At 42.9% G+C, this 23,142-nt stretch overlaps 2 protein-coding genes across 2 annotated transcripts in view; both read right to left on the reverse strand.

The window, feature by feature from the left end:
* GDI2 (GDP dissociation inhibitor 2) overlaps positions 1–11,146 on the reverse strand; it is a 44,960-nt gene extending 33,814 nt beyond the window's left edge. The window contains exon 1 of the mRNA XM_084868639.1: positions 9,836–11,146. Within this exon, the coding sequence (XP_084724765.1) occupies positions 9,836–9,880 (45 nt within the window). The 5' untranslated portion in view covers positions 9,881–11,146. The remainder of the gene's footprint in view (positions 1–9,835) is intronic.
* The window catches only part of ANKRD16 (ankyrin repeat domain 16), a 181,345-nt gene that overhangs the window by 111,463 nt on the left and 46,740 nt on the right, over positions 1–23,142 (reverse strand). The window lies entirely within an intron of this gene.

Raw genomic sequence — 23,142 nt, forward strand, 5'->3', positions numbered from 1 at the left:
CCTATTCCAGTCATAACACCCTCCACCCCCAGCCACTCTCATGACTTCCAAGAGCAAAGATTTGTTCTGCCTGTTTCTGAACTCAGAATCAATAGATTCATGCAATATATCTATAATATTAAAAGTGTAAAATGTTAATTAGACCGGATGTCCTTATGGGCAACCTTCCAGACGAAGCCAGGGCTGCAAGCGAAGACTGGGTCTCGGGTGCTTACCAGTAGCTAGAGGGAAGCCAGGATCCCAGGTGCCAGAGGGAAGCCGGTGCAAGCACCCAGGGAAAGGAAGGCCTACTCTTGTACAAATTTCATGCAGAGCCTCTAGTAAGTGTGTATATATATCTTTTATTCAACAGTATGTTTACACAACTGATATATGCTTGTGTGTCATTAAAATTTGATGACAGACAACAAATCATCACCACAGATCAGAGTACATGAGCCAAGTCCAGCCTGCAGGTCTTTCTGTGAATTATGTTTTACTGGTAAACACCCACACTCATTAGTTTACATATTGTCTATGACTGTTTTCACTATAATTATACCTACAGTTGAGACTGTATGGCCTGCAAAACTTAAAATATTTTCCATCTAGACCTTTACAGAAGGTTTGACTAACCCTGAAAGCAGTGGATCTTGAAGTGTGCTTTCTAGTTGCTATCACCTGATAACTTAGACATGTAAATTATAAGCAGATTCTCAAACTTCAGTTTGCACCCACACCACCTTGAAGGGTAGTTAAAATAGATTGCTAAATCCCATGTTAAAATGTAGATTTTGATTTTTTTTAAAACCTGAGTGTGTGAAACCTAACCTGCAATTCTAGTAAGTTCTCAGGTGTTGCAGAAGCAGGTGATCCATGGACTATATTGCATAACAAAGCTGTACAGGTTTCTTTTGAATGCATACACCACAGAGATAAATGATAATTTATTCATTCTGTTGGTGGACATCTGGACAGTTTCCAATTTTTTACTATCCTATATAATAAAGAGCTAATATGCAAATGGTCGTCACACCTTCATGCCCTAACTGCTCAGACACTCAATACTGGGGAGAGAGGAATGGGGACCAGCCAGGCTGCGGCCCAGGAGAGGGACAAGCCACACACTGCAGTCCTGGGCACCAGTGGCAGGGGCTGCAGCCTGAGAGGGACAAGACACCAGCACCTGCAGCTGCAGCCTGAGCAAAGCCACCAGCCCATGGTGCCCTGCGACTGCGGGTGGCCCAGGTGAAGCCGACCCAGGTCCTAGGTGCCTGCGACCAGCTGGAGGAGGGAATCCTGGGCCCCAGGTGCAGGGAAAGGCAGAGGCTTTTAGGGGTGATCAGGCCAGCAGGGGAGCAGTTAGAGGAGATCAGGACAACAGGGGAACAGTTAGGGGCGATTAGGCCAGTAGGGGAGAGTTAGGGGTGATCAGGCAGGGAGAGGTGGTTAGGGGCGATCAGGCAGACAGGCAGGTGAGCAGTTAGGAGCCAGCGGTCCGAACTGCGAGAGGCAATCAGACATCCCCCAAGTGGTCCCAGATTGGAGAGGATGCAGGCAGGGCTGAAGGATCCCCACTTCCATGCATGAATTTCATGCACCAGGGCCTCAAGTTATAAATAATGCTCTATATACATTCTCAACATGTCCTTTATGTATACATTTGTTGGCTATATATCAAGAATACACATATGTTCAATTTCAATACAGAATGACAAACAGTTTTCCAAATGATTGTATTAATTTGCACTTTTTGTCAGCAATATATAAAAGTTCCTATTGTTTCAAATCCTTGCTCAATACTTGTCCTCCTTATAATTAGCCATTCTAATTAGGATGTGGTTTAATTTGCATTTCCTGACAACTATGAGGTGAAAAACTTGTTTATAATTTACTGATAATTACAGTATCCTCTTTTGATAAGTGCCTGTTCAAATTATTTGCCCATTTTTATTTATTATTGTGTTAATCCTCACCAGATTATATTTTTCCCATTAATCTTTAGAGAGAGAGCAGGAGGGAGGAAGAGGAGAGAAAGACAGAGAGAACATCAATGTAAGAGAGACGCATAGACTGGTTGCCTCATGCACACACCCCAACCAGGGCCAGGAATCAAACCTGCAACCCAAGTATGTGCCTTTGACCCGAAATCAAATCCGAGACCCTTTGATCTTCAGGCCCAGGTCTAACCACTAAGTCAAACTGGTCAGGGCTATTTGCCCATTTTTTAAATGGGCTTTGCAGGCACTCTCCCTCTCCGAAGTAAGCCCACATCTTTTGGCTTTCTTCCCTCTCAGATGTGCATCTCCTAAACTATAAGGGTTCCCATGATACTTACAACCAGGAGAGCAATGGGTGGAGTGGAAGCTCGTCCTGGGCTAAATCCCTGAACCTGCCTCCAAGGCCCTTTTTTTCTGACTTTCCAGTGAGTCAAAGCATCCCCACCTAGGCTCATTTCTTCCCTATAAAATTTCTAGAGCACCAAAGCAGCCCGGCCTAGACTCTGTCCTATTGCTTCTTCTATCCTAAACCCTTCCTTATTTCACTGTCCCCACTTTATTAAATGTACTGTCAAAATAAAAAAATAAAATGGGCTTTCTTTTTCTTATTGCTATACAAAAGTTTGTTATATATTCTGGATATATCAAGTCCTTTATTGGGTATATGTGTTACAAATACCTTCTTCCACTCTGTAGCTTGCCTTTTCACTTTCTTCGTTTGTTTGTTAATCCTTACTCAAGGATATTTTTTTCCACTGATTTTTAGAAAGAAAGGGTGGGATAGGGTAGAAACACTGATGTGAGAGAGACACATGAATTGGTTACCTGCTGCATGTGCCTGCCCTGACCATGGTCAGTGATCCAGCCTGCAAATAAGGCACGAGACGAGCCCTTGACCAGAATCAAACCTGTGACCCTTCAGTAAGTGGACTGACACTCTAACAACTGAGTAATACCGGCTAGGGCTCACTTTCTTAATGTCTTAATATCTGAATGTATTTTACCTACAAAAACCAATCCTAACACTATCAAAAGCAATTCACCCCAAAAAATATCTAAAGCACTAACATATATGATGTAACATTTATATGAAAGTAGAATAACATATCCACCTCAAAAATAGGTTATGATATAAACAGAAGAAAACAAGTCACATTTCCAGCTGACAAAATTAGACTTCAGAGTTCAACTTTTGGAAGCAAAATCACAGGAAGCAACTTTGAGTGTTGCAGAGCTTCTATATATATCTTTTCACACTTCGTTACAAATAAGCATGACCCACTCACTAAACCATGGTTCCTCTAGCAAGCACCAAAGGCTGAGGCCTAACAAAGGCCCAATCACCTGAGATTCAGCGAAATCTGAGAGCTGATGCTAACGACTTTTAAAGGCATCACTTGGAACTAATATGACAAAAGCTAATTAAAAACCCACATGCCCACTAATTTTCCTGAACTCCTCTGAAAAAGACTGCTTTTACATTGCCAAAAGAATAAAATACATAATAGCACAAATGTGACACTTTAAAATTTTGCTTTAAAACATGCCGTTTCACTGATACAAAGTATTTACTGATAAAATTTGTCATATCTGGGCATAGTAAACACATTAGTGATCTTAAAATTTTACTATCTTCCAAAATTAACAACTCAAAATTAAAATCTACCATTACCTATCTGGTGAATACATAATAACAAGCAAAGCACGTTAAAGACAGAGAAGCCCAGATGGTGTGGCTCAGAGTTGAGCATCAACCAGGACATCGTAGTTTAATTCCAGGTCAGGGCACATGCCTAGGTTGTGGACTTGATCCCCAGTAGGAGGTGTACAGGAGGAAGCTGATCCATGATTCTCTCCCATCATTCATGTTTTTATCTCTCTCTCTCCCCCATTCTCATCCTCTCTGAAATACATTCATACATACACACATACACATACACATACACACACACACACACACACACACACACACACACACTAGTATATTTAAAGCCAGAGAAAATACTCTAAATTTCCTCTTTTTGCACTTGAAAATCTGGTCCATTCATCACACCAGGAAATTTGCATATTAATGAATATTAACTAACACATTCATTTTAAATCTAACAGATGGGAGTACTCCACATTAATTTTGAAGTCACACACAAATGACCTGAGCAGGATAAGAATACAACTCCCATTCAAAATAACTAAAACTACAAAACCATTTTAGAATCAACATTTTTTATGTTAATGGCATCTGCCCTCCACCTAGCACTTCATGTTTTCCTACATAAAAAGAAGTAACCACATAAAACTGTTTAAAGTGCAATTGTAGCAAAGCTCTAGTATGTGGAGATGGGTGATGTACCATTCAGTGACACTTCAGTTCACTTCCCTTCAATACCCTAAACCAGTGGTTGATAAACCTCAGCTCTTGAGCCACATGCAGCTCTTTGGCCCCTTGAGTATGACTCTTCCCCAAAATACCACATGTGGTTGCGTACGTACAGCGCGATTGAAAATTCGTGGCCCAAGCGCTTAAGTCCATTTTTAGCCGGGGCGAGTCTATTTTGAAGTGGAGTTAGAACACTCAAGGGGTCAAAGAGCCATACGTGGCTTGAGGTTTGCCCACCATTGCCCTAAACAAAACAACAGAATTGGAATAATTCATTTGGAGGGAGCCTAACACATAAGAAACAGTACCTCTTATGTACTAAAGTGGCCTGAATGGTGTTTCTAAAGCCAATGGTATTAAATTGTACCCTAGTATCATGAAAGTTAATGGCCACTCACTTCCTACTTAGAGATCAACTTAGGCATGGAAGAGAACAGAGCCAGCATATAAACTAAATAACCATTAAAACTCTAAATTCTACTGCATTTTTTAAAAGATTCTTTTTTTTTTTTTTTAATATATTTTATTGATTTTTAACAGAGAGGAAGGGACAGAGATAGAGAGCTATCGATAGAAACATAGATGAGAGAGAAACATCGGTCAGCTGCCTCTTGCACACCTCCTACCGGGGATGTGCCTGCAACCAATGTACATGCCCTTGACCGGAATCGAACGTGGGACCTTTCAGTCCACAGACCTATGTTCTACCACTGAGCCAAACTGGTTTCGGCTAAAAGAGTCTTAAAGGTTTATTTGTCAATATCAACAGACTGAGCAGTGAAAAGTGGGGGCAGCATGCACCTATATTTTTTAACTGGATCATATGGTAGCTCTATACTTTCAAGATTTATGCACTCGGGGGAGTCCTCAGCCTGGCTTGTGCCCTCCCGCAGTTCAGGAGCCCTTGGGGGATGTCTGACTGATGGCTTAGGCCCGCTCCTCGCAGTCAGACATCCTTAGTTCTGCAGCAGAGGCAGGAGAGGCTCTCACCACCCTGCTGTGCTTGCCAGCTGTGAGCCATGAGCCATGAAGCCCAGCTTCTGGTGGAGCAGTGCTCACCCTGTGGGAGAGCACTGACCATCACGGGACAGCTCCTGCATTGAGTGACTGCCTCCTGGAAGTCAGTGCGCATCACAGCAAAAGTTTGTTCTGCTGTCTAGTAGATTTGTATATCATCCTTTTATTATATAGGATAGTTCAATTTCAATTTTACTTTGTATTGGTTTCAGAGTATAGTTTGGTGGTTAATCATATATCTTACACCAGGCATGTCAAACTCACGGCCCACGGGATGCATGTGGCCCACAATATTTTTGCAGCCTAGCCGGTCAAGGGCACATAACAGTATATAAAAAAATTAATAAAAATTTCATAACTTGCCCTAACCAGTTTGACTCAGTGGATATAGCGTCGGCCTGCGGACTTAAAGGTCCCAGATTCAATTCCAATCAAGGGCATTTACCTTGGTTGCGGACACATCCCCAGTGGAAAGTGTACAGGAGGCAACTGAATCGATGTTTCTAATTCTCTATCCCTCTCCCTTCCTCTCTGTAAAAAAAAAAATGGTAACATAATTTTTACAATAATCTGTTATACATATCTAGTAGCCGGATTATACACATTACGAGAGAATTAATTAGAGAATATATTTTAATATTGCTATTTGCCCTTTCTCTATATTAAAAGTGTCAGAGATGAAAGAAAATTAGTAAAATGTATATGAAAATCTTCCTCCTGTCAGTGTCTGGGGTGCTAGTTACCCTTATTTTATTTACTACTTTTAAGAAGATTCATGGCCGAAGCCGGTTTGGCTCAGCGGTAGAGCGTCGGTCTGCGGACTGAAAGGTCCCAGGTTCGATTCTGGTCAAGGCCATGTACATTGGTTGTGGGCACATCCCCAGTAGGGGGTGTGCGGGAGGCAGCTGGTCAATGTTTCTTTCTCATCGACGTTTCTAGCTCTCTATCTCTCTCCCTTCCTCTCTGTAAAAAAAAATCAATAAAATATATTGAAAAAAAAAAAAAAAAAAAAAGAAGAAGAAGATTCATGAATTTATTGCCAAGCCCAAAGTCAATCAGAAGTAGCAAATTAGCCGAAACCGGTTTGGCTCAATGGATAGAGCGTCGGCTTGGGGACTGAAAGGTCCCGGGTTCAATTCCGGTCAAGGGCATGTACCTTGGTTGCGGGCATATCCCCAGTAGGGGGTGTGCAAGAGGCAGCTGATCGATGACTCTCTCTCATCGATGTTTCTAGCTCTCTATCTCTCTCCCTTCCTCTCTGAACAAAAATCAATAAAATATATATTAAAAAAAAAAAAAGAAGTAGCAAATTAGGTAGCCAGAGACTGTCTATACAAACTGAAATAAAAGAAAAGTCTCCAGCCTAACAGCAAAAGTGACCAAAGGGGAATATGAAAAGTAGACTGAAGAATTCACAAAGCCAAGCAGTCTCAGACTACAGAGTAAGAAGGGCCAAGGTCCTCACTAGGTCTCAGTGGCTTTATTAAGTTCTAGCATAACACAACAATTAATCCTCATGATGGGAAATCTTAGTTACCAAGTAAATTATGTCCCTCAGTTTGTTAAAGAAGTTGTGATATCATTTGGAAAGGCTTTTATCTAAAAGTTGTAGCTCTTTAAAGGTATAATAACCCTCTCAATTCCTTAAAAAATTCAATTACTATACAAAATATTCCAATTATCCTAGACAGAGGATGAAAATTTTGCTCTAATTCATACCAAATACTTTTATACCTTCTTTATTAGTTACTATCAGTATTTGTGAATTAATATGACCTTATTTTCTAACAACCAACACAAAACAATGACAACACTAGACAACACAGAAAAACTCCAACACTTTTTTACACTTTATTTTAAAAGTATCAAGTTAAATGCGCTAAAAATACTTCATATGCTGCATCATGTAATATTTGGTACCCATAACTGAGAGTGTTTGTTTTTAGGTTCTTAAATCTCAGGCACTAAATATTTATAAACCAAAACTTAAGAAAAGTAAATGGCATGTTCACTCCAAATACTCAAAGTTAATTTTAATTTGAGAGTTTTTCACTTTGGTGGTCTCTTAATTTAACATTAAGTAACCAAAGTCCTTGTATCAGTAAAAATAAAGGTAAAAGACTTACCAAAATCATCCCATTACCACCGCTTCCATCAATAATGGTAATAATGTTATTGCTCTGAATTTATATAATTCTCAAAGAACATCTCATAAAACAATCTAGAAAGGTTTATAGGGATTAGTACATTAAATTACCAAAAAAAAATGGTCTGATTTATAGTTAAATATGCATCTACCACTCATCACAATCTAAATGAATATCTAAAATGTATTATCTTAACTTGGTTGTTGTGCAGTAAGACTGCATCTTTGATACAAAGTAATGGTTCTGAATTAGGCATGTAGAAACAGGCATGATGACAAATCTGCACACATTTGTACCTGTTCAAGTGACCTTTATCAAGAGCAAATCTGAAGACCAGCAATAACCGTGGAAAAACAGTGGAACTAATTGGATCTTACAACATGCTGCCAATGGGCAAGATCCATCATCACAAACTACTAAGCTTAATTCAAAATCCTAAATAGGCACTTTAAAAACCTGCAGTAGGTAGGCCTATTCATTTAGGCAACTTAACAGTCTTCTAACTCACCACCAAAAATGAATTTCAACCTAATATCTCACATTCAAAATGACTAAACAGCTTTGTAAGTAAGTTTATATCTATTTGGTACCATTTTCTAGCCAGTCACAAGTATATTTCTGGGCAGGTCAAACATAATGAAGCATTCAGAAATAAGTATTCAACACTCACCACAAATCACTACAAACAGAAAAATGACAGACCAGATATATGCCATTCTGGTTCCTAACAACCTCTTACTAAAAATTAGCCAAATGAAAGTTCAAAGGTTTTCTCTTGTCTAGAGAAATCTAAAAGTTAATTTGGGGTGTTACCTGAAAAAAATATATATTAATTTGATCCTGAGAGAGAACACATTTCAACAAATTTGAAGTGGTGGGTTACATTAAATTACTTGGAACTTTGAGGTCAGATTCTTTAGAATATACATGATATACATCAATGTTCATCTTATTAAGATGATGTAGCCCAAAGTCAGACTTTCAAATTTAAAAAAGAAAAAAATTTTTTTAGTCCTCACCCAAGGATATGTTTATTGATTTTAAGGAAAAGAGAGAAGAAGAAATATCCATGTGAGAGAGAAACATCAATTGGCTGCCGAGTGAGGATTGAACCAGAAACCAAGACACACCGGCCGGGTCAAAAAAATGTTTGATTATGAAAATGGTCCTTTCTTCAAATGGATTTCTTTTACAAGATGAAGAATTCATTTTCTTATGGGAGAGAAAGAAGTACAAGATACAACTCACCTGCCTGCATTATTTCCAGAATACTATTAAAGGTTTCTAAGCAGATGGACACCCAGAAAAAATAAATTTACCATGGTATTTGGAACAACTGCCATTCACATTACTCTCGCATTCTCTTATGTTGTTACTGCTTTATCTTCTAACTTCCTAAAGTGCAAAGTAGTACAGAACTTGTCCTCTAAGCAATCCACCACCAGTCATTTCTCATAAAGAAGAGACAATGGAGGCATGGAACAGACCGCACAAAAAGAAAAGATGACAAAGGTCAAGTGAGAAAGCATATTGATCGAAAAGTTTGGAGAAAACTCACTTCCAATTCCACAGATGCTCAGTACTAGTAAGTGGGATTGCATGGTGGTTTAAAAAAATAATGGATAATGCTCTTCATTTAGAGAGGGGGAAGAGGGATAAGAAAACGAAGGTTCACCCAAAATGTAGTTTAATGGAACTCTTAACAATTACAAGACGGTAATTATCCCCGGACTTGTCACAAAACCTTGTGCCTAGCGTTGACAGCTCTAGACTGACTGGTGGCGGCTGAGGGCTAAGTAGGAAATGCAACTGCGAGCGGCTCCCACCCTCCCCCACGCCGACGGGTGGGTGCCTTTTCCGTCTCCACTCGGGAGAGGCCATCAGCCCATAAGGGAGGTGGAAAGGCGAGTCCCCAAACCCGGCTTTTTGGGGTCTCTTCTTGTAGCAGAGTGAAACTCATTTTCCACCCACTTTCATGTCGCCAAATCACGAACTTGAGTGAGTTTTTGCATCTCCTGGTCTTTCCTTCCACAGTTGGAGCTACTTGGCCTTCAGCGGCCGCAGACTCACAGGCGGCGGAACGCGCCTCCCGCCCCCAGCCCGACGCCCCGTCCCGCCTCCCCTGCACACACAGACCCGGAAAGGCGACGGGAGTGTCCTCCACAGGGAAAGCCTGCGGCGCAGGCCGCGACTCACGCGGCCCGGAAGAAGGGGCGTGCGGGCCGGCCCCCAGGTTCCCTTCCCCCCCGCGCCGGGCCCGCACGCCCTTCCCCGACTTCGTGGCGCCGGCGCCGCCCAAAACCCACAGCACTCACCGTCAGGCCGGTGCCCAGCACGATCACGTCGTACTCCTCATTCATGGCGGGGCAGGCGCGGACAGTAGCCCGGAGAAAGGAGAAGGCGCCGGATGCTCGGGGCCAAGAGCTCTATGACCACCCTGAGGACGGACGCGGGGGCAGCGCTGAGGCCGGCCTCGGGCCGAGGAGAAAGGGAAGTCGGGAGAGCGGTACCGCAGAGCTGCAGAGGAGGGGAACAGCCGCCACCTCAGACGGGAAGAGAAGAGCAGGGCTGGGAGGGGAGGGAGGGCGGAAAGGGGAGGGGCAGGCGGACGGCAATCCGGACCTCCGCTGCCGGGCGGGGCACAAAGGGGGAAGGGGGGAGGGAGCACGGAGGGCCGCCCATCATACCCTTCTCGCTCTCTCATTGGCCACTTCCCCGTCGCCCGCCCAACATTTTCCCTTTCCGAGTTCTCGCGGGATGAGGGTGGGACGTCTCCGTCTTGGGTTCCGGTACCGCGCCGGGTCAGCTGCAACCGTGATTGGGAGCGGAGTTGGTCACGCGCGGCCCCGGAGGGTTGGGGAGGAAGCGTGCCTGCAGTCGGAGAGCGGCCGGCCCGTTCGTTACTCCCGCCGCCGTGTGGCAGCTGACGCCCCGAGGCACCATTGGACTTTGAGCCTGCGCCGGCCACGTGGGCCGGAACCAGGCGGCAGGGGCTGGGCGGGTGCGGACGCGGAAGGCGGCGGCCGGCGCGGGTCGGGCCCGCCCCCGGGAGGTTGCGCAAAGTGGCCTGACCCCCGCCGCGGCCGGCGGAGGCCCGCCCGGATCTCTCCCTTGGCAGAGCCAGGTCTTGTCATATGCGATTGTCATTTGCAACTTGTTTGTTTTGTGTGTGTGTGTTTTTTAGCCTGCCTCCTTTTTTAAGGCGAAAGAACCTAACGTGTTTTAAGAAGTTCAGAAATCACTTTTTTAATATTTTTTCCCGCCTATGTTAATTCTAGCTTGGTGTTGCCCACGTGCGGCCTTAGGAAATTTAGAAGAGCAACCTTTTGAAAAAGAACCATAGCATGGCCCTAGCGGGGTAGGTAGCTCAGGTGGTGTGTTCCTATAGCCAAGATTGTGGGTTCCATACCTGGTCAGGGAACATAGAAGCATCAACCCAGGAATGCATAAATAAGTGGAAAAACAAATCAATGGCCCAAGCTGGTTTGGCTCAGTGGATAGAGCATTGGCCTGCTCACTGAAGGGTCCCGAGTTTGATTCAAGGGCAGAAGCTTAGGTTGCTGCGTGCAGGAGGCAGCCAATCAATGATTCCCATTGATGTTTCTATCTCTTTTCCTCTCTGAAATTAATGAATATATATATATATATATTTAAATTGATGTATCCCACACCCTCAAGTAAATTTTTTTTTTTTAATTTAATAATCCTTAGTAAGCATCCTGCAATGAGCTGGTGTGTGCACGTAGTATGCAGGACAACCTGGAAAGAACTCCAACTATGAGTGACCTCTGAGCAGCAAGGAGAGAAGGAGAGAATTCAGAGGTAAAGCAGTTAAAGAAATTCCCAAGAAGATATGATGAAGAACTTCAAGATCTGAAGGAGCAGTTCTCGGATTTGTCTGGATCCATTGAAAGGGTTAAGGAGTTCAGTCCTCTTTCAGGAAGAGCCAGGCACAGTAAAGCAAAAGTCCTTTCTATCCCTGAGAACAAGTAATAAAATTTATTGTTCACCTCCCTGCCAAACTAAGCAAATTACAGGGTCAAGAAAAACATTTTTTTAAGTTATATGATCATTTGGACACAGCTACCAGTGTATAATTGATGTAGCATACTGAAAAAGATGATTGCCTGTTTGTTTTTTAAGCTTGGCTTTTTTGCCTTGACAGTTTTACATTAAATGTCTTATCTTTGTGTCTGTTTTTACCTTGCTAAAAGAGATTATTATGCTAAAAAAAATGTTCTATTGGCATTATTTCTTAAGTAATTACTAATACCATTTTTATAAATGACTATAATTAACTCAGAGACTAGAAGGTTTTGTTGAAATTCTCTTTTCTCCTTCCTGAGCTTTTTCTAATCACTGATTGTAACTTGTAAACATCTGTCTAGAATTGATGAAATGATCCCTTTTGGATAGGAACTGAGTATCACTGATGTAAGGTAAAAATTAAAGTGTTGTAGAAGGAAAACCTCACAGGCTAATCCCTCAAAAGATTCTCTTTACACAAAGGTGAGACTTTAGGAGAGAAATGTTAAAATAATTGCTATGCCCTGGCTCAGTGGAGCCTGTGCACCAAAGGGTCCTGGGTTCGATTCCTAGTTAAGGGACCTGCCTGAGTAGCAGGTGTGTGCAGGAGGCAACCAATGGATGTGTCTCTCTCACATCAATGTTTCTCCTCCCCCTGCCCCCTTCCCTCCCCTCTTTCTAAAAATCAATGGAAAAATTATCCTGAGTGAGGATTAACAGCAACAAAAAAGAAAATAATTACTAGAATAATAACCTATACATGTGGTTAAAACACTTGATATACTGAAAGTAGGGAGCTTTCTTCAAGGCTGCTTGAAATATAATGTGCCAGAGATTCCCCCTAAATGTCCTCAAGTGTGTCTATTCCCTCTCTGCCACCATAAAAGGGTAAAATTTGACCCAATATATTACCCACCCTTTGTACCTCTGCAGAAATTCTTTCATGCACAGGTTTCAAAGTGTTTTTACAAACATAAATTAATAAACTTTCATCATCACTTTCCTCCACAGAGGTGGTTCATTTAAGTAATAAAAATTTACATAAATGGCCTACTCAAGGTTACATGAGAAGTCCTTTCTGTGATCTGGAACTGGATATTTAAAGCTTAAAAATATGTTCTGGCCAGATAGCTCAGTTGGTTAGAGCATCAGCCAATATACAAAGGTTGTGGGTTCAATCCTCAGTCAGGGCACATACAGGAATCAACCAATGAATATATAAATAAGTGGAACAACAAGTCAATGTTTCTTTCTCTCCTTCCCTTTCTCTCTCTAAAAAAGTAAAGTGTAAAAATACCTTGCAGCTTCATTGCAGATCCAAATTCATTGCATCCTTTAGCAAGTCCCACTGAAGGGAGGAATCATCTTTAAAGTCTACAGCAAGGCGCCTATCATCTGCCCTTTCCTCAGTCTCATCAAGTGCCCAGACTTCAGCCCTCCTCTTTCCTATCTTTTCTACCCCAAAAGCTGAGTGGGGCAGAACGTGAATTTGTAAAAGATTTTTTATGAGTCACTTTGATTAAATAATTAGTTGGCATATTTTCTTTTGTTCCCCCAAACTCTTCTATTAATCCAGTAAACAAACATTTATTAAACACTTGTTTTATTGTCATTCACTGTGCTAGACGCAGGGTACACTATGGTCATGCTCCTGCCTTCATGGGAAGGGCAGCCTCTCCTCTTGACCTCCAAGGGGCTCCAGGCTGTCCTCCGAGCTCAGCAGGTGTTTTGGATAAGACGCTTCTGAAGAACAGGGAGAAGCCGGATACCCTCCTGATGTGAATCCCATGAAGAGAACGCCTCTGCAGTTAGTACACCTCCATGATCTGCTGGACCAAGTTGAGGCTTTCAGGAATATCAGCTGAGCCTGCTGGCACAGCTCAATGGTTAAGCGTTGGCCTACAAACAAGGAGTTCATGGTTTGATTCCTGGTTCAGGGCACATGCCCCGGTTACAGGCTTGAACCCCAGCGTGGGGCATGCAGGAGGCAGCCAATCAATTATTCTCACTCATCATTGATGTTTCTATCTCTGAAATCAACTTTTTAAAAAAAGAATATCAGCTGAATTATGTTACCATGTTTTAAGGGAAAGATATTTCATCCATATTCAGATGGAATTACTAACTTGAAGCCATTGGATGAAATAAGTGAATTTAAAGCTAGTAAGTCTCAATCTAATGAAGTTTAGTTTTATTGGCAATACATGTTTATGGCTCTGCAGAAGGAACAAAGCAAAATTAAAAAAATTTTTAAAAACGACTAATCTTCAACAGATTGAGTTCCCCTTCCCCTCCAAAATTTTTGTCTTCTCTTGCATCTTCTACCCCCCCTATTCCAGTTGCCAAGGAACTCAGACAACAAATACTGTTTAGAGTGAAGTGGCTTGCAAAGCACTAATTAGTTCATGTAGCAAAAGCCACAGCAGATAGTTCCTGATAGAGGAAAACCTTGAGTGTGGGGGAAGGAGGAGGTTGGTGGGCAGGAGTGGAAAACACCATTAATGTTGAAAATATTTCAGTTTCCAAAATGGCTGCAGAGTAGATAAAAGCCACATTCACCAGCTCCCACCACCAGATTTAAAGTTAAATTATAGAGCAACCAACCTGAATAACCAACTGAAGGCTGGCTGAACTGAAATATTATAACGAAAGACTTACAGAAGAAGCCACATGGAGACGGGTGAGAGGGGCAGAGGCACAGAAAGGGGTGGCTCCTGCACCCACAGGTGGCAGCTGAGAAGCAAGAGGGATATCTTAGCTGCAAAACTCCCTCCCCCCAGGCGTGCAGGTGGCACCCTCACACATGGATCCCCAACTTAGAGCAACAGAGATGGGAAGAGGAGCCTAAATAGCCTCTGGTGGTGAGAATCAGTGGGGATTCAGTCTGCCTGGGGGAGAAGTGAGTCTGCTAGAGACCCAGACACACTTCCCAGGGTCCAGCATTGGTATTGTTACAGCACCAGCCTGGGGAATGCACTGCCTGGTCCTGCCACTGCTCGCAATGCCACTCTGCCTAACAGTGCTCAGCCCCGAGGAAGGGGTCTGCTGGCTGCAATCAGCAGGGACCTTGGTGGCGCTCCTTTTCCGGAGAAGTTCTTGGCAGACACTCAATGATTGAACTGTGTAGCTTTAAAAAGAGAACCATCATCCCCATCTCAAGCACCCAGCCTGCACCCACACACGCACCTGTCAAATCACTTGGCCTGGCCGTCCACTCCCTGTGGCCCCACCCTGAGGAGTTGTCACTCAAGGGGATCAGAGTGCCGCCCAGAGCTGGACTATCATCAGAGCGCTGTCTCCCTGGGAGGCTTTTGTCCAGGAGTCAGATGGGCAGGTGCTGGGTTGTGTCTCTGTATCACAAGGAAGTCACTCCTATCTCCCCTGGGAATTCAGCCCTCATATCCCGGTGGTAAAGGGGAAGAAGTGTCTGCCCCCTCCTACAGATTATTGGATCTGCCCTTCCAAGTCCCACAGGCCCTGCCCTGCTGAGCTGAGCACCACAGGGGGCAGGGGGGGAATGGCTGTTTGGAGCTGGGACATTTGGAGTGTGTCTCTCTCAGAGGTTATTTTCTGGGACTGGGACAAAGTGCTTGGCCCCCTCCTGCAGGCTCAGCTGGCGCCACCCCCAATAGGAGACTTTGTTTCTTTGTTCATGCTCACCTGAAGGGTTTTCCCCCATCGATTTTTAGAGAGAGTGGGAGGAAATGAAGGAGGGAGAGAGGGAGATAAAGAGAGAGAGGGTAAGACAAACGTCAATGTGAGAGAGACCAGGGATCAAACCTGCAACTCAGGTATGTGCCCTTGATGGGGAATCAAACCCACATTCTTCAGTGCATGGACTGACACTTTAACCACTGAGCAACACTGGCCAGGCAACAAAAGACTCTTTTGATCTGTCTCTGCAGCCCAGGTAGCTTTGCCCTACAGAGCTTGCTCCTGCGGAGGGGACAGCTGGCTGCACCCAACTTGAACCTACATTGCTCTCCCCGGGGGTGCTAGAGTTGGAGATTCTGGTAGAGACTACGTGGTTTGGCTCCAGAGTAGGATCCACTTTCCCCTCACTGAGTGCCTGACCATGTGGCCCCCAGGTAGGGAGCCCACTAGTCCCGTCCTCCTAACTCTGGTTGCCCCCACCTACCAAGCTCATGATCTGCGGAAGGGTCTGTAGGTCACGGCCAGCCTGAGCCCACTCTACAGTCTTTCTTCAGAAGGCTTTGGAGAAAGACCAGGCAACCTCCGAGGCAGAGTAGCTGACAGGTGGAGGTGGACCTAGGGAGCCTCACACCTTTCAAAGATCTGTCCCCATCTCTAAATTGGAGGGAGCAAACCCCTGTACACATATTAACCCTTCCCATGCACACCCAGGCCCGTAGACACAGTCACAAATAGAACAAAATAGAAATAGCGGCATGGATACATAAAACAGACTGACAGTTGTCAGAGGGGTGGGGTTTGGGGGGCAGCTGGCTAAAAGAAGTGATTAGGCAAACACACACACACACACACACACACACATCACACATAGACACAAACAACAGTGTGGTTTTAGAAAGGGGGGAAGGGGAGTGGGTAGATGGAAGCGGACCAAGTGGGGTAGAGGGGGAGGGATGAGAATAGAAAGAGATTTTGCCTGAGGTGATGAGAGCACAATGCAGTGTGCTGATGATGTTTTATTGAGTTATACCTTTGAAATCTGTATAGTTTTGTGAACCATTGGTCCCCAATAAATTCAATTAAAGAAAAAGAAAGAGAAAGAGAGAGAGAGGTAGAGAAAGAGAGAGAGAGAACACAAGAAAATAATTCAAATCTTTATACAAAGCAAGAGTCCCCTGGGAATCTTATTTATTCTTGGATACTTGGAAATAATTGGTGATTCATTTTTTTACTAAGCCTCCACCTACACTTTACAAAGCAACAGGCTGAGCCCTAGCTGGTTTAGCTCAGTGGATAGAGCATCAGCCTGTGAACTGCAAGGTCCCAGGTTCGTTTCCAATCAAGGGCACATTCCCAGGTTGTGAGCTCAATCCCAGTGGGGAGCTTGCAGGAGGTAGCCGAACAATGATTCTCTCTCATCATCGATGTTTCCATCTCTCTCTCCCTCTTCCTTCCTCTCTGAAATCAATAAATATATGTTTTAAAAATAAAAAGCAACAGGCTGAGTCCAGAGAAAAGAAAATCACAGTGAACCTTAGACCAGGCCATCTTTCTCTGTCATATACTACGGAACAGTTGCTCAACCAGTCTTCCCCTGTGTATTCGGACCATTATCTTAAAATGTGAATCTGATCATATTCATGCTTTGTCTATCTTTTTCACTTAGAATAAAACTCAAATCCTTTAATTTGGCCTAAAAGGCATTATTTAATCCACCCTCTGCATTTCTCTCCAACTTCACCTTACTAGTCTTCTTGCTCACTACACTCCAAACATACTAGTCTTTCAGTTCCTTAATCTGGTCAAGCTTTTAACTATTCAGGGGCTTTGCACTCTTGTTTCCCATAGCTACTAACCCTCACTTCTGCACCTCTTCCCACTGCTGGTTTTTTTCCACTTCCTTAAGTTTCAGCTTAAAAATCTTTCCTGACACTTGGTCTAAAGTAAGTTCCTCTCAACTTTTATGCTCTATCAGCACCTGCTTACTTGTTCCATTGCTTTGTATCAAGTTGGTAATCATTTTCTTTTCTTGGTTTTTGTCTGCCTGCCAGTTAGAATGTAAACTCCATGAAGGCAGGTATATTACCCTATCTTGTGACAATATAATGCTCCTAGCACCCAGAACAGTGCCAAGTACCTGGCAGATAATGAGTAAATACGTGATGAATGAAAAAGAGACCTGGAAATTGATCCCTCGATCAACAAAGGGGAAAATGTGAACAAATAGGTACTATAGTTCCTCTTTATACTTTTGAAAAGTGCAGCTGCTCTTATAGCAGAAGATGTTAAAATTAGTGTAGAAGATCTGAATGATAGGAATATAAAACCTGGATAGCTAGTGTTGTAGCTAAAACATCATAGGACATCTAGAAAAAATATTTAATGAAGTTCCAAAAATATATATTTCCTAGTTTCTGATAGATCATTTACCCACCCCACCTCTACAAACTGTTCATCTACTCTCCTTTCCCACTTCAGCAGTTACTGGTTCCACTCTGGGCCCAATCCAGCTGTATAACAAACCACCCCAAAACTTACTGGCTCAAAAAAACACATAGTCCAGCTGGCAGCTCAGTGGTTGAACGTTGACCTGTGAACCAGGAGGTCACGGTTCGATTTCCGGTCAAGGAACATGCCCAGGTTGGTGGCTCGATCCCCAGTGTGGGGCATGCAGGAGGCAGCCCACAAATTATTCTCGCTAATCACTGATGTTTCTATCTCTCTCTCCCTCTCCCATCCTCTCTGAAATCAATAATTTAAAAAAAGTATATTTAAAAAAAAAAAAAAAAAAAACACCTGAGGCTTAAAACAAAAGCCTCTTTTGGTTTTGTAAACTGAATGGGCTTAAGTGGGTAGGAATTGCTTGGCTCTATGATGCAGTTGTAGTTAGTGGCTGAGGTGGGGTCATCTGTAGGTTGTCTGTAGACTGGATAAGACATCTAAGATGGCACACTCACACAGCAGACAGCTGATGCTGGCTGTTGGCTGGGAGCTTAGCTGGGTCTGCCAACAAGAGCAGCTATGTATGTGTGACCTCTCCATTTGGCTTCACTTCTCCAAATGTGGTGGTTGTGTTCCAGGAGGACAAGTTCCAAGAAGTAAGAAATGGAAGCTTCTGGTCTCTTAGTGCCAGGAAACTAGCACAATGTCTTTTCTACCATTTTCTGTTTGTCAAAGCAGTTACAGAAATCACCTAAATACAAAAGGAGGAGCTATAGATCCCACCCATCGATGGAAAGTGAGCCAGCGAATCTGTAGCCATCTTTAATCTGCCATTTTGTTCTGGCCATCCCACCTCATAAAAATCCTTCCAATCCTTCATTTCAAACTCACTGCTGCTACCCTGGTATAGACCACCATCAAATTCTCCCCTAGATAATTGCAAAAGCTTCCTGATTGGACACCTGACCTTCAACTTGGTAGTCTCAAACCTGTTCTCCATATTATGACCTAAATGATCTTCATAAAAATCAAAAGTGACTGTCCTGGCCAGTGTGCTTCAGTTGGTTGAGCGTGGATCTCAAACACCGAAGGGTTGCTGATTCGATTCCCAGTCAGGGCACATGCCCAGGTTTCGGGCTTGATGGCTGGTAGGGGGCGTGCAGGAGGCAGCTGATGGATAGTTCTTTTCATCTATGTTTCTCTCTCTCTCTCTCTCTCTCTCTCTCTCTCTCTCTCTCTCTCTCTCTCTCTCTTAAAAAAAAAAAAAAAAAAAGGCGTGGGAGAAAACAAGAAAATTAAAGGTGACTGAATTGACCATGTATTTAAAAACTTTCATGAGTTTCCAGCTTTCCAATTTAATGGCTCCCACATAGAAGGATGGTGAGAAGGGCTGTTCTGCCACCAACAAGGTAGTGACCAGAGAATACACCATCAACATTCATAAGCCCATCCATGGAGTAGGTTTGAAGAAGTGTGATCTTCAGGCACTTAAAGGGATCCAGAAATTTGCCATAAAGGATATAGAAACACCAGATGTGCACATTCACCAGGCTCAACAAAGCTGTCTGGGAAAAAGAAATAAGCAATGTTTCATATCATATCCCAGTGTGGTTGTCTAGAAAATGTAATAAGGATGAAGTTTCACCAAACAACCTCTACACATTGATTACCTATGTTCCAGTTAAAAATCTACAAATATCCTGGCTGGTGTTAATCAGTGGTTAGAGCACAGGCCCAACCACTGAAAGGTCTCAAGTTTGAAACCCAGTTAAGGGCACATACCTGGATTGCAAGTCCCATCCGGGTGCATGCAGGAGGCAAACCACAATCGATGTGTCTTTCTCACATTGATGTTTCACTTTCTCTCTCCCTTCTTCCTTCCCACTCTCTCTAAAAATTAATGGAGCCTGGCTGACTGCATAACTCAGTGGTTGAGCATCTATCTATGACACAGAAGGCCACAGTTTGATTCCTGGTTAGGGCACATGCCCGGGTTGCAGGCTCCCTCCTCCATGCAGGGCATGCAGGAGGCAACCAATTGATGATTCTCTCTCATCATTGATGTTTCTCTCTTTCTCTCTCTTTTTCTCTCTCTCTCTCTTTCTTCCCCTTCCTCTCTGAAATCAATAAAAATGTATTTAAAAAATAAAATAAAATAATAAATAAAAAATATCCCTGAGTGAGATTAATAAAAAAATTAAAATATATATTAAAAGCAATCTACAAGCAGTTAATGTGGATGAGAAATAACTGCTGATTGTTGACTAAAGTTATAAAACTGAGTTTCCAGTTTATGTCCTTTGCCTATATTTTATTCAAATTAGCATAATTTGCTTATAGAACTATAAATGCATTAACAAATTAAAAATATAAAAACTATGATAGTTGATTTGAATAATGATACCCACTGACCATGTCTTTAGCTTTGGTTTATGATGTTTATTTGTTATTAACCTATAGATATTTTAAATTTTTATGTCATTAAATATTTTAATGCTGTCTTTTTAAACAACTACCTTTGAATAAATAAAATACAATCTTTTCATTGCTCTTACAATAAAATCCAAACATCTGATCATCTGAATGATCTGGCCCTCAATTACCTGGTCAACTACATCTCTCACCACAACCCTCCTCCACCCCTCACCATATTTTCTGATTCATTGCTGTATTAGTCATGTCCCATCAGACAAAGAGAAACACTCTAAATATTTTAAAGGGGCAATATAGGGAATTGTTTTCAAAACGTGAAAGGGCCAGAGGGGCAAAAAAGATACGGTTACCCAGGAGTTAGGAACTGCCTGAAGCTCTGGGCTGGAGCAGGACAGGCGATGGTGTTACCAATGCTCATGACTGCTGTGCTGCTCAGCCCACCCACAGCCATTCCTGCCACTGCTGGAGCCAGGCCACCACTGCAGCTGGGCCCAGCAGACCCCACTCACTGGGTGCAACTGCTGCCACAACTGGGGACGCTGCAGACAGCAGTGGGACATGGCTTCTCTCCCTCCTGCCTCCAGCCCTCCATTGGCAGAATCTCTCTAGAAACCACTTGGCAGAGGGATCTGGGCAGTGTGGTTTGCTGACTCAGGCCCCTGAGATACAGCAGGAATGGAGCTGAGAGCCAATGGACAGACCATTAGCAATGCTGCTCTAAACCTTTCACCAGGCTCTTTCCCTTCTACATACCCTTCTCCCCGTCTGCAGTGGTCTTACCTAGCCTTCTACTTGACCTTGCTTTCTTCTGCTTGTCAGAATTCTCAGTGCAGAATCACTTCTTCCAGGAATCTTTCTTTAATTCCCAACCCAGATTATGTTCTGTTCGGGGTTACCACAGCACTCTCTATCACCCTTCTCTGAACGTATATTACTTGGGCTTTAATTGGATGTTTGCTGCTCTGTAGTCTTGCCAAGTTGTGTTCCTCTGAAGGGTAGAACTCTAATTTTTCCACCTTTTTTTTCTTACCATCTAGAACATAGGAGACACTAAATAAATATTAAATGCAGGGTTCATAAGCTGGGAGGTAGTTATGGTGGCTCTCTAAACAGTCTATGCACCCTCAGATCTGTATGCAAAAGACAGTACACATACACATTTTTGAGAGAGGATCCACCCATCAGATTCCCAAAGGGTCCAAGGACTCCTAAATGATTAAGAAACCATTTATGATTGGATAAAGAAATGAATTCACAGTAACGAATTCACAATATTCCTAGACTTAGATAAAGAAAAATGTAACTTCCATAATGAAACTGAGTATCAAAGACCATTTCAGTGGCTTGCCCTAGTTCACAATTGAGTTCCTGTATATAGAGAAATGAAATCAGTACCAAGACTGATGAGATACACGGACATACAAAATAATATGCAAAATGGAAATCACTGTGGAGCTGGGTAAATACTGACTAGGAGTTGGTGAGTGGGGCGGGGCTCAGTGTGGAGGTGGAGCAGGTGAGCAAGGTGTCCCGATTCCCAGAAGACTCATTAGCAAAATGCCAGCATGTCCTACATTCCTTTGCCTTACAGGAGGTTTTTAACTCATTCTAGCACCTAATTGTAGAGAAGTTGTGGGGAAGCAACAAGGAAAAGTAATGGAAATGAATTATTTCATTTTACTTATTTGTTCAATCAAAGAATGACCAATCTCAAAGCTGCATGAGCCTTAATATCTCTTTTTTAAAATATATTTTATTGATTTTTTTAATAGAGAGGAAGGGAGAGGGATAGAGAGTTAAAAACATTGATGAGAAACATCAATCAGCTGCCTCCTGCACACCCCCCACTGGGGATGTGCCCGCAACCAAGGTACATGCCCTTGACCAGATCAAACCTGGGACCTTTCAGTCCGCATGCTGACGCTCCATCCACTGAGCCAAACCAGTTTCGGCGCCTTAATATCGCTTAAGTCACTGTAAAATAATTTACTTGAATGTTTCTTGTATTAATTTAACTCACTTTGGTTTTAAGTAACAAAAACCCATGTCAGGCTATCTTAATAAAAGGAGAATATATTAGAAGGATAAAAGGGCAAAAATGTAGTCAGGTCTCTGGGAGGAACTGGAATCAGGAATTGTAACTAAGCTCAGCTCCTCTCGGTACACTTCGTTATTTTCTCTTTGTACAGGCTGAGTCTGTCGGTTTCCCTTGGGTGTGGAGGATAGACGGCTGGCAGCCCCAGTCAACTGAGTTACATTTTGTCTTTTCAGGTGCTCACACTGTAGCAAGGTTTCCCAGCCTCACACTCTCTGTGGTGAGGGCAGGCCTGTGCATTGTAGGATGTTTAGCAGCATCCCTGCCCTCACCTGCAAGATGCCATAACACCCAACCTCTCCCCTGCCCCAGGATAACAATCAGAATGTCTCCAGATGTTGCCAGTGTTCCTGGGGGCAAAGAACACCTCCAGTGAGAGCCACTGGTCTAGACCATGCAGGTTTTCATAATTCAACATCACATTTATTTCCAGAAGAGAGAATCTGATTGGCCTATCTCCAGTGCTATGTCCAACTTGATCCAATTAACTTGATCCAACAGCTAGGACAAAGAGTCAAGTGGCAGAAATCCAGGAATCCACACCTGTGGAAGGGGTGGTTAATTCCCATGAAAGAGGGATGGACAGATACTCCAGTAAGTGTACATTACATTTCCTTAACTCTAAAAGAATGGTGTTCTAGTCTGACTCTATCTCCTATATTTATAGGTGGTTTAGGGGAACACTTTTTCATAGTTGTATTTATTATATAAATATATACCTTTAAAGTTTTATATCCAATCTTCCACTATCAGGCTTTTGAAATTAAAATGGCTGATTTTTTTTTCATTTATTTCTTCAACAATTATTTATTGGGTCTCCTCTATGCCAAGCACTGGGCTAGCTAGGGCTTAGTGAGCTAAGTAGAATGGGTTCTATCTACACAGAAATTACATTTTAATTCCAGATTTATTTGTTTAATGATTGCAATGGTATAGCCTACTTTGGATTGGGCTATTTTTTTTTTTTTTCAA

The sequence above is a fragment of the Pipistrellus hanaki genome, assembly GCF_964339955.1.
Source record: "Pipistrellus hanaki genome assembly, chromosome: 1".
In the NCBI taxonomy this organism is placed as follows: Eukaryota; Metazoa; Chordata; class Mammalia; order Chiroptera; family Vespertilionidae; genus Pipistrellus; species Pipistrellus hanaki.